The sequence below is a fragment of the Oncorhynchus clarkii genome, chromosome 17, assembly GCF_045791955.1.
Source record: "Oncorhynchus clarkii lewisi isolate Uvic-CL-2024 chromosome 17, UVic_Ocla_1.0, whole genome shotgun sequence".
Lineage (NCBI taxonomy): Eukaryota > Metazoa > Chordata > Actinopteri > Salmoniformes > Salmonidae > Oncorhynchus > Oncorhynchus clarkii.
The window spans coordinates 40,328,064-40,340,209 of record NC_092163.1 but is presented as its reverse complement, the minus strand read 5'-3'; the positions used below and the strand labels follow the sequence as shown (position 1 = coordinate 40,340,209).

The 12,146-nt window shown below is 42.9% G+C and overlaps 1 protein-coding gene across 1 annotated transcript in view; it reads left to right on the top strand.

The window, feature by feature from the left end:
- LOC139370813 (msx2-interacting protein-like) overlaps positions 1 to 12,146 on the top strand; it is a 31,306-nt gene that overhangs the window by 1,318 nt on the left and 17,842 nt on the right. Inside the window, exons 2-10 of the mRNA XM_071110595.1 lie at positions 4,829 to 5,149; positions 7,875 to 8,360; positions 8,633 to 8,796; positions 9,038 to 9,238; positions 9,397 to 9,548; positions 9,656 to 9,781; positions 11,506 to 11,619; positions 11,739 to 11,852; positions 11,945 to 12,045. Of these exons, the coding sequence (XP_070966696.1) occupies positions 4,829 to 5,149; positions 7,875 to 8,360; positions 8,633 to 8,796; positions 9,038 to 9,238; positions 9,397 to 9,548; positions 9,656 to 9,781; positions 11,506 to 11,619; positions 11,739 to 11,852; positions 11,945 to 12,045 (1,779 nt within the window). The remainder of the gene's footprint in view (positions 1 to 4,828; positions 5,150 to 7,874; positions 8,361 to 8,632; positions 8,797 to 9,037; positions 9,239 to 9,396; positions 9,549 to 9,655; positions 9,782 to 11,505; positions 11,620 to 11,738; positions 11,853 to 11,944; positions 12,046 to 12,146) is intronic.

Sequence of the window (12,146 nt, the reverse complement as noted above, 5' to 3'; positions counted from 1 at the left end):
ACTTAGCGCCCCCCCCCCCCCCCCCACACACACACACACACAGTAGAACTGCACTGTTAGTCACATGCTATCAAAATGTGGTAAACCCTCCATCTGGAGAACTCCTGGGTGTGCAGGCTTGGCTTTTGATCCAGCACAGAAACACACAAGTCTCCTTCATCAAGGTCCTGTTGAGCAGCCACTGTTTAGGCAACAATGTGGTTAGATCAGGGCATGAACAAAAGCCTGGACACCTAGTTGCCACCCAAAATTACAGCCAAATACTTTTGTCTTTATAAAATGATTTGTGCATTAAATGAATCAGGGATCACATTTTTTATTTTACCTTAACAAGGCTAGTCAGTTGAGAACAAATTCTTATTTTCAATGACGGCTTAGGAACAGTGGGTAAACTGCCTTGTTCAGGGGCAGAACCACATTTTTACCTTGCCAGCTCGGGGATTCAATCTTGCAACCTTTCGGTTACGAGTCCAATTCTCTAACCACTAGGCTACTTGCCGCCTCAAATGGCTACTTCAATGCAAGGTATCTAACTGGGCATGTTTATATATAAGACTCAAATATTACTGTTTCAGGGGAGATCTATGCACTGCAAGATTTGTCTGGCTTTTTTTCTTTTTAATATAATATTTTTTACTTTGTCCAATTACATGGCTACTGTTTAATAGAGGGGGAATCCCAGCTTTCCAACAGTGCAGATTTATTTAGGCTATCTACAGTGCAGGTGGAAAGGTGACTAGGACCGTAATGCTTAGTTAGCTATAGTTAACTAGCCAGATAATTCAAAACATAATTTGTAAAAGTTGACTACCCAGTTAGTCTGTTTATTTTATACCTGCTGCTGAAATGTCGCGCTCGCTGTCTCGGGCAACAGTCCACTCGCACTGGTACACACAGACGCGTGCTGAAGGGTCATTAAGATCATGGCTAGCATGTAGATTTTTTAAATTATTGATAATATTTAAGTATGCTTTCATTAATTACATTAACAAAAGTTATTAAACAAATTTCGACGACCTTTCAAATCCTCATTTTTCAACTTGGAACAGCGCTTTCAGGCTGGTGTATTTTCAGTCTGCGCAATCAAGCAGCCTACTGTCACACACAGATTCACAGACCAGTGGCAAATAAACCTGAACAAGGCGGAATCAGGAAATGAATGCCCACTGCATTGCTATTCAGTGCAGATTCTGCTTTGATCAAGCATTTTTGTCTCTGTTAATCTGGGCCGGCGATAAGCTACTTTTATAGAAGAGCCAGTACGCAATTCCCCAGACATTTGAAGTGCCGGTATGTTGCTCTGGCCCAAGTCAAGCACTGCTTTCAGCTAAGCGCCAGATTCAGTGAACATGAGCACTGTGTGCACCTGCACAAGGATCTAGTGTTTCAGTGTACAACTACTGAAGAGCACCTTCTTTTAGACATGCTCACTAATGTATTCATATTAAAGAAAGACTGTAGTGTAGCTCTCAAACCCTTTTCCGCACCTAGGGTTTTCACGGCTGGCTCCATGTAAACTACAATTCCGACTGTGTTTTAGTGTTTAGAAATGTTATTCATCGTTTTCCAAACATATGCTGATATGTCCCTTTCCCCTTTCACATCAGCAAGAAATAATCTTTCAAATAAAAAAGATACACCTACTGTAGCAGTTTTGCAAAGATCCACAAGCTGTGTGTCTCAGTTGACGGACTACACTTCCTACCCAGCTACGGTATTCGGAGCATGCTAGATGGATAATTAGCACAGGTGGCTGCCTATGTCTTCAGTTTGTCTTTCGTTAACAAGCAGTGTAACTTAAGATATGAATATGTGGGAACCCTTAACCCTATCAAGTAAAACAAACTATAAAAGTCTAAGCCGTAATATATTTTTATGAGAATTATTTGATAAAATATTGAATTTGGACTTTACTACTAAACTCAGTATAATGAAACGTTCTCTCACTGTCAACTGTTTATTTTCAGCAAACTTAACGTGTAAATATTTGTATGAACATAAGATTCAACAACTGAGAAATAAACTGAACAAGTTCCACAGACTTGACTACAAAGGGGGGGCAAAATCAAAAGTAACAGTCAGTATCTGTTGTGGCCACCAGCTGCATTAAGTACTGTAGTGCATCTCCTCATGGACTCCACCAGATTTGCCAGTTCTTGCTGTGAGATGTTACCCCCACTCTTCCACCAAGGCACCTGCCAGTTCCTGGACATTTCTGGGGGGGGTGGCCCTAGTCCTCACCCTCCGCTCCAACAGGTCCCAGGCGTGCTCAATGGGATTGAGATCTGGGCTCTTCGCTGGCCATGGCAGAACACTGACATTCCTGTCTTGCAGGAAATCACGCACAGAACGAGCGGTATGGCTGGTGGCATTGTCATGCTGGAGGGTCATGTCAGGATGAGCCTGCAGGAAGGGTACCACATGAGGGAGGAGGTTGTCTTCCCTGTAATGTACAGCGTTGAGATTGCCTGCAATGACAACAAGCTCAGTCCGATGATGCTGTGACACACCGCCCCAGACCATGACGGACCCTCCACCTCCAAATCGATCCCGCTCCAGAGTACAGGCCTCGGTGTAACGCTCATTCCTTCGACGATAAACGCAAATCCGACCATCACCCCTGGTGAGACAAAACCACGACTCGAAGAGCACTTTTTGCATGTCCTGTCTGGTCCAGCGACGGTGGGTTTGTGCCCGTACAGGCCTACAAGCCCTCAGTCCAGCCTATTACGGACAGTCTGAGGACTGATGGAGGGATTGTGCGTTCCTGTTGTAACCCTGGCAGTTGTTGTTGCCATCCTGTACCTGTCCCGCAGGTGTGATGTTTGGATGTACCGATCCTGTGCAGGTGTTACACGTGGTCTGCCACTGCGAGGACGATCAGCTGTCCGTCCTGTCTCCCTGTAGCGCTGTCTTGGGCGTCTCACAGTACAAACACTGCAATTTATTGCCCTGGCCACATCTGCAGTCCTCATGCCTCCTTGCAGCATGCCTAAGGCACATTCATGCAGATGAACGGGGACCCTGGGCATGTTTCTTTTGGTGTTTTTCAGAGTCAGTTAGTGTCCTAAGTTTTCATAACTGTGACCTTAATTCCTGTTAGTGTCTTAACGACCGTTCCACAGGTGCATGCTCATTAATTGTTTAACAGTGTTTAAACCCTTTACAATGAAGATCTGCAAGTTATTTGGATTTTTACGAATTCTCTTTGAAAGACAGGGTCCTGATAAAGGGAAGTTTATTTTTGCTGAGTTTATAACCCATAGAAACGCATTGAATAACACATTCATAAATTGCAGAAAGTCAAAGTTTTGAAGTTTTGAATTGTCTGTCCTATATCTAGGAAATATTAGAAAGCTCAGGATTTAACCTGTTTTTGTTGGCATAAGACTACCTCCATACTTCCATTAATTTGTATGGGTTACCTTCAGACGAGTCCAGTGACACGTGGTGGCCATAGAGTAAAACTGAGAACGCCATCGTGAGAGTCTTCCCCTTCCACAGTCGGATAATATTAGTTTGTAGCCCAAATGGTTTGGGCGCTACAGACTTTAGTTGGCACATCAGCGTTACCGACTTCAGACAAGTCCCTTGGTTACTTGAGGGGGTCGTAGCGCAAAACGGAGAACACCATCGTGTTTCTCGGTCAAACCGTTGGAATGCTAGCCGTTTTAATGAGGTGACAAATTTTCAGCATGTCTTGTGGTCTGACAAACACGTCTGTTCCTCGGCCACCATCCACCTCAGATGTAGAAGGGCGACTTTATAGGCGGATGTGGTGGATTGAGACGCAGCCCATGCAAAACAACTCTCTAGCTTAAACTGACAGATTTTATGGGGATCTTTTGTATTATATTACTTAGACTCTAAAGGATGAACCTTTTTGTTTTTTGAAATTTGTTTCTCACTGATATGAACGATGCATGTTAATATTTAGAGCAATACTCCCCCGGTCAGAAGATACTATCTTCAGTAGGCTTTAAAGGCCCAATGCTGCTGTTTTTATATCAATATAAAATTATATCTTGGTAACAATAAATAGATTTCTATTCAAATGGGCAAAAATCGCATTTTTAGCAAACCTATTTCTCAAGCACAAATTTTGCATAGACATTCGGAGTGGGGAGGGGAAAACTAGCTGTTATTTGGCAGAGAGGATCTGAACTCTTCTTTTGTTATTAGTCTATTAAATAATTTACCACCTGGTGATGTGACCATGGAAGGCCAAAACTCCATCCCACCAAAACAGGCTGAAATATCAGGTGGTGTTTTCAGAATACTCTTACACTAAAAGGGCATTATCGTTTTCACGGTATTATTCCAACCTCGGTGTGGAAAATGTTTTATTTACATATCAATCTAGTTTTTTACTTTACTAGGCCTTTAACCAATTGACCACATGTTGATGTCACCGTGGAAAAGCCGAAACCCCCGCCCATGCAAACCTACTGATTTAGAAGGTTCTGTGTAGATTGTATTTTTAACCAGCAACTTTCAGGAATAACACTGATCAACAATTTTCACACTGACAGCGTTAGTTTCATCAGCTGTTGTACAATATGATACAAAACACGGGAAAAACAGAATTGCGCTGTGGTGGGCCTTTTAAGATGAGCAAAGTATTCCTTTTTATTTTTTTTTACCACACCAAGGTCACAAAAGGCTTGGCCCTCCACTAATGTAATTGGCTGGCAAAAGCAGACTCCTGTGTTTTCTTTGCTGTTTAATCATGTTTTTCCAACTGATGATTATGCTCATGAGTGAAGGGACAAGTACATAGTCCTCAATAAAGTGTGACGTCTCTTCCCTTTTTGTTCTTGCTCCTCAGCTATGGACGCGTCGAGAGCGTCAAGGTCCTGCGGAAGCGTGGGTCGGAGGGTGGCGTGGCAGCCTTTGTGGATTTTGTGGATATCAAAAGTGCACAGAAGGCTCACAATGCTGTCAACAAGATGGGGGACAGGGACCTGCGCACTGACTACAATGAACCTGGGTCTGTCCCTAGTGCTGTTCGGGGCCTTGATGACAACCCCCCCTCGAGCAGTCACGGGCGGGATGTTTCAGGATTCTCTAGGGGGGCAGTGGGTCCAGTGTTTGGCCCCCCAGTGTCCATTCACACCAGAGAGGGGCGTTATGAACGGATAAGAGATGGGTAAGTGGACATGGTCACCTCTAAGGGATCAGGGTGTCAGTAAAAAAAAAGTTTTCTCCCGCAATCACATGATTTCCTTGTTGGGTTATTAATAGAACAAGGAGAATATATTCCTTACAGTTTCATATTAAGGTAACCTAGGAAACGAGCCCTTCTCCATCTGCACAGACCTGTCCTTTCTCGCGGGATCTAAGTGAAATATTTATGCAAATCTATTGGTCATTTAAAGGTATGGATATGAGGTATTATCATTCAAAATTTCGGATTTATTGTGTGAGACGTATCCTGCTTTCAAGTTGGATATTACACCTGTGGGGAATATCCTGGTGAGTTTGGATATATCACATTTGTTGGAATTTATCCTGGTGAATTTTTGGGGGTAATTAGATTTTCCGAACCATGGATTCTAACCACAATTTACCTGGGATCGTCGTTGCTTGGAAGTAAATCGTTGCCTGTGATGGATTTAATACCCCTATATTTTCTTGAGAATTATTTTTGGACAGGTTCATTTATGTATGGACTATACATCAGAAAAGACAGAGTATTTTTTTTCCACTGCTGGACATAAACTATTTTTATGGATGTCTCCAAACCAAGGATGTCTGCTTCTTGTCTGGATTTAAATAACATCATGGACCAAAGGATGTAAGTTGCCATTGAAAGGATGTAAATTGGGTAGGCATCAGTCATCACAGTGCCCCATCAGTACATCATTCACCGCTGATTGATCATTTTCAGACAAGGAAACAATATTTTACAGGGTATTATTGTAATTTAGTAAGGTGATTATATCAAAAGGAACTAAAGAGAAACTGAGGAGTAACAGAACACTCATCAAGAAATTCCATGGAAATATTTTTGGGGAGAGCGATGGCCACGAAGACAACTGAAGACATGCATTTTGGATGTACCTGCCTCGTGGAAGAATGGATGTAACCCCTGTATTGGATGTAAGGATGTTGGGTATAGGATGTACACATGTGTAACTGCATTTCCATTGCTGGATTATTCCTCTCCAGTGTGGATTTAGCTGTATATCCTCTCAGCATCAGTATTTGGTTTGGGTTACGAACAAAGAATAGAAACATTAGCATTTTCAGCGAAAATCGAATGAAGACTGAAGCGGATGTCGTCTACACAAAGTGATTTGCCTTTGGGGTATGGAAAAGGCCTATTTTAAGGAATTAATTATGTTGCAGTGGACTAGGATTATTCCATACATTTTGGTGAGAGAAGATACTGTTTTTTTTTTTTTTACAGGAGTGTATGCAAACTGGTTTCCTAGTTTTGAAGAGGAATAATACCGGTCTCTCTTTTGGACAGTAGTATGCAGACAATTCCTGCTTTTTTTGCTTCTTTATACTAGGTTACCATAAGCAAATTGGACATATTTTCAGTCTGGCCCATCTCTAGTGTTCATTTTGGAATGCACTGCTATGTGTGACTCATTTTTTTTTGTCCTTTTTTTTTTTCTTCTTCCAAATCATACCTTTACTACTGCATCAATATTTGTCTTAAGAAATCCATTGCTTTGGTTATTTTGTTTTCTTCTTTTTTCCATCAAACAACGAGATTAAGAAATTACGGATTATACCTCAGATACCTACCTAACCTGCTGTTCTTCTCGAACGTCGAAGACTGTACGCATGACGACAAAATAAACATTTTTGCTCTTTTTTTTCTAAAAAAACCAAAAACATCCTGCTCACACCATTCTGTCCTCCTAGATTGTATTTGGGATTATAGGTTCGGTTACCGCTTTTGGAAAAGGTTGGTATTGTCCTGCCCTCTGCATCTCTTTTCCTAACCCAGATTTGCACCCATGTCTCTTTCCTCGTCTCCTGCACTAATTGTTAGAGCTTTTAGTGAAAAAGACACAGCTGCTTGGGCCAGGGGCTTCTGCAGACACCATCTGTGCCAATGGCTTGTCTTCCTTGCTCTCTCGCTCTTATTTTTGCCCCTCCCTCTCCTGTCCTTCTCTCCCTTCTATGCTTTTGCTCCTCCTAGTTACTAGGTGTCTTAATATAGGCTAGTTCAGCTCTAGCAGGTCCGCCAGCATTTCCCTCACCTACGAGACCCCCCTGTTCTTACTTGATTCAGAAGTGGTATTTGATCTGAGGGAATAGGATTTGCCAAATGTGACGTGACACAGATTCCAGATGATTATAGTCAACGGTAGAGTTCAGTAGCTTTCCAGCCTATCATTATGGTTGTGGTAGTGTTACGTTTAGCCAAAATAAAATAAATTCTCACAATGTGTGTAGATGCATTCTTTAGTTTTGGCTTGGCCCTTATATTTGGTTCCATGTCCTTGGGTTACCTAACCTTGCTCTATGCCACTATCAGAATAGATCTGCCCCCATTTTATTAACGTATACAAGCTATTGTCTGTCAGCATAAATACTAGAGAAGGACAAAATAAAATGTACTACCTACCTACCATCGTTTGAATTGACCAAATGTATTCTATTGTTCCTAATGGAATTACAAACCACTGTCTTCTATAGAACCAGCGCTCCGCAGCATTCCGGTTTTGTTTGTGTATTTAAGTTGACGTTTTAACAGTGCACTTGCCTATTTGAAACGTCATTGTATATTGGAACTGTCCAATAGTTATCTGCAAGTTTTTCTATAAGTATTTTTGGAGTCACAATAACAGACTCTCTCCCCCTCTTTCTCTCTCTCTTCCCTCTATCCATCCTTTGCATGTGTCTTCCAACAGCTCAGAGAGCCGGGAGCGTGCATATGATCACAGCCCCTATGGACACCATGAGCGCGGTGGCACTTTTGATAGACAGCGTCACTACAACGCAGACTATTACCGCGATCGCACCATGTTTGCAGCTGGAGTTAGCCCTGGGCCAGGAAGCGCCGGCGCTATGGGTGGGAGCTTTGAAACCCCGGAGCCTCATTTTGAGTCCAGGATCCGAGGAGATCCCTTCACCTTGTCTAGTGCTGCGCGGCGTGACCCCTATCGAGATGACCGAGGGCGTCGTGTTGACAGAACTTACCATCGCCGCAGTCGGTCATCTCATTCTTCACAATCTCGACACCCCTCCCCGCAAAGGACCACGGGGCAAACGCCCAAAGCCCCCCATTCCCCCAAAAGAGCCCCCCTCTCCCCAGGTAGAGGTCCACGCTCTAGGTCTCGTAGTAGGTCCTCTAGCTCTGATTCTGTCAGCAGCACCAGCAGTACCGGCAGTGGCAGGTAGGATGTGCTTTTGTGATGGTGCCGATGTTTGTTTGTTTATGGATGGAGCACAATTCAGTCAATTAGCCCGTGTTGTAGACATGTGTGCAAGAGATGGGAACTTTCAATTTACCCAGTTGTAAAAGAGTTTAAAATACATTGCTTGACTGTAGGATTATGGAGAGAATTTCACTGATCTGAGATGCATACAGACGTACCCTCTATTTAGTAATGTTAGCAGAAGACCCTCTGAACATTTCCCTCTTATCTCACATTTGTCCGCTTGGCAGCAGCGATTCAAACAGCAGCTCAAGTGATGGGTCTCATGCACGCTCTGTTCAGTCCTCTGCTACACATGCACCCCCCTCTCAGCCGTGCTCTATGGTTATGGAGGGTGACGAACCACGCAGAAGCTTTGGCATCCGAGTGCAGAACCTACCAGTGCGCTCCACAGGCGAGTACCACTAGCTAGCAGTATACACACAAACATGCATTCTGGCTGCACTTTGCTGTGCACCATGACATTATGAAGGGGGTCACTAATAAATAGCGTACCTCCTCTGCTACAGTGAGCTGTAGAGCTAGCTTATCAAAGAAATTCTCACTTGGATTATCAACCTTTAAATAACATTTAATTTTGTCCTTAACAATGCAGCTGCGTGACCTGTCAATTAACTGTCTGTTTCCCTCTCCAGACACAAGCTTAAAAGATGGACTGTTCCATGAGTTCAAGAAACATGGGAAAGTGACATCCGTGCAGATCCACGGGGCCTTGGAGGACCGATATGGTCTGGTGTTCTTCAGACAGCAGGAAGACCAAGAGAAAGCCCTCAACGTCTCCAAAGGAAAGCTTTTCTTCGGCATGATGATCGAGGTTTCTGCCTGGAACGGCCCTGGTATGCAAATGTTTTAGATTGAATTACAGATGTGGTAATACATTTCAACAATCATTATTTGAGCGTTGGCCTTAAATACTAATGATGTGTATTGTCATTCACCTACTGTTGAGTGTACTTGTCTTGTTTGGTGATTGTAATAGAAGTCTTTCCCTCAGAAACAGAGAGCGAGAATGAATTCAGGCCTTTGGATGGACGGATTGATGAATTTCACCCCAAGGCGACTAGGACCCTGTTTATCGGCAACTTGGAGAAGACCACAAGTTACCAACAACTACTTGATATCTTTCAGCGCTTTGGAGAGATTGTGGTATGTGTGTTACTGGCCACTGAAAGGTTATGCAAGTGTAATGTCACCTCTAAAAAAAAAATATATATATATATTTTTTTTAATCCATTTTGTCATCCCTCCCACAGGATATTGACATTAAAAAGGTTAATGGTGTTCCTCAATACGCCTTTGTGCAGTATTCTGATATTGTCAGTGTCTGCAAAGCTATAAAGAAGATGGATGGAGAGTATTTGGGGAGCAACCGGCTCAAGGTATTATTCTTAAATCTATATTGCCCTAAACTCTTATGTACAGTGCATTTGGAAGGTATTCAGACCCTTTCCCCTTTTCCACATTTTGTTACTTACATTACAGCGTTATCCTAAAATGTCTTCAATAAAAACAAAAATCCTTATCAATCTACACACTACCCCATATTGACACATGCTCATTTATAAAAAAAAAAATATAAAAAAAACAGAAATACCATAAGTACTCAGACCCTTTGCTATGAGACTCCGGTGCATCCGGTTTCCATTGATCATCCTTGATGTTTCAACAACTTGAGGGGAGTCCACCTGTGGTAAATTCAGTTGATTGGACATGATTTTGAAAGGCACACACCTGTCTATAAAGTCCCACAGTTGACAGTGCATGTCAGATCAAAAACCAAGCCATGAGGTCGAAGAAATTGTACGTAGAGCTCTGAGATAGGATTGTGTCGAGGCACAGATCTGGGGAAGGGTACCAAAACATTTCTGCAGCATTGAAGGTCCCCAAGAACACATTGGCCTCCATTATCTTTAAATGGAAGAAGTTTGGAACCACCAAGACTCTTCCTAGAGCTGGCCGCCCGGCCAAACTGAGCAATCGGGGGAGAAGGGCCTTGGTCAGGGAGGTGACCAAGAACCCAATAGTTACTTTGACAGAGCTCCTGAGTTCCTCTGTGGAGATGGGAGAACCCTCAGAAGGACAACCATCTCTGCAGCACTCCACCAATCAGGCCTTTATGCTAGTGTGGCCAGATGGAAGCCACTCTTCAGTAAAAGGCACATGACAGCCTGCTTGGAGTTTGCCAAAGGGCACATAAAGGACATGAAAAACAAGATTATCTGGTCTGATGAAACCAAGATTGAACTATTTGGCTTGAATGCTAAGCATCACATCTGGAGGAAACTTGGCACCATCTCTATGGTGAAGCGTGGTGGTGGCAGCATCCTGCTGTGGGGATGCTCTTCAGAGGCAGGGATTGGGAGACTAGTCATGATCGAGGGAAAGATGGAACAGAGATCCTTGATGAGAACCTGCTCAGGAGCTCTGACTGGGGCGAAGGTTCACCTTCCAACAGGACAACGACTCTAAGCACACAGCAAAGACAACGCAGGAGTGACTTCGGGACAAGTTTCTGAATGTCCTTGAGTGGGCCAGCCAGAACCCGGACTTGAACCCGATCTAACATTTCTGAAGAGACCTGAAAATAGCTGTGCAGTGGCGCTCCCCATCCAACCTGATAGAGCTTGAGAGGATCTGTAGAGACGAATGGGAGAAACTCCCCAAATACAAGTGTGCCAAGCTTGTAGCGTCATACCCAAGAAGATTCAAGGCTGTAATCGCTGCCAGAGGTGCTTCAACAAAGTACTGATTAAAGGGTCTGAATACCTATTTAAATGTGATATTTCGGTTTTTAATTTTGAACATAATAGCAAACATTTCTAAAAATATTTTTTGCTTTGTCATTGTGAGGTATTGTGTGTGTGTGTGTGTGTGTGTGTGTGTGTGTGTGTGTGTGTATAATGATGAGGGGGGAGGGACTATTTAATACATTTTAGAGTAAGGCTGTAACATAAAATGTGGAAAAAGTCCAGGGGACTGAATACTTTCCAAATGCACTCTCTCTGTTAGTACAAAAGGAATTGAGTTCGGTGATAATGAAGTAACCGTAGCAATATTTTTTTCCCTGTTTCTTCATCCTTGTCTGGTTCTGTCTCCTTTGCAGCTGGGTTTTGGGAAGAGTATGCCCACAACATGTGTTTGGCTGGACGGTTTGGCTTCCAACATCACAGAGCAATATCTCACACGTCACTTCTGCCGTTATGGACATGTAGTCAAGGTCCATACTTTTTTTTTTTTTTTTTTTTTTTCCCTCCAATATTTTTTAGGTCCCTGACATTCTATTAGACTATATTAGACATGTTATTCTAAACATGATTTTCCCTTTTCTTCCTATAGGTGGTGTTTGACAGGTTGAAGGGGATGGCTCTCATCTTGTATAACAACACAGATTTTGCACAGGCAGCTGTCAGGGAGACCAAAGGCTGGAAGATTGGCGGCAACAAAATCAAGGTATGACTAAACGAGTGTGACTTACTCGTGACTGACAGTTTCACAGTAAACCAGGTGAAAGGAGACATTGTTGATTTGTTTTCTGTCTGCAGGTGGATTTTGCCAGCCAAGAGAGTCAGATGGCTTTTTATCGCTCTATGCAGGCCTCTGGGCAAGACATTAGAGACTTCTACGAAATTCCAACTGAAAGAAGGTAAAGTTCACATTTTGTTATGTGAGGTGAATGCATTTGAGGGATTACTTTGAATAACTGTTTTCGGGTGTACTTTGATCTCACTTCAATGTTCTTATTTT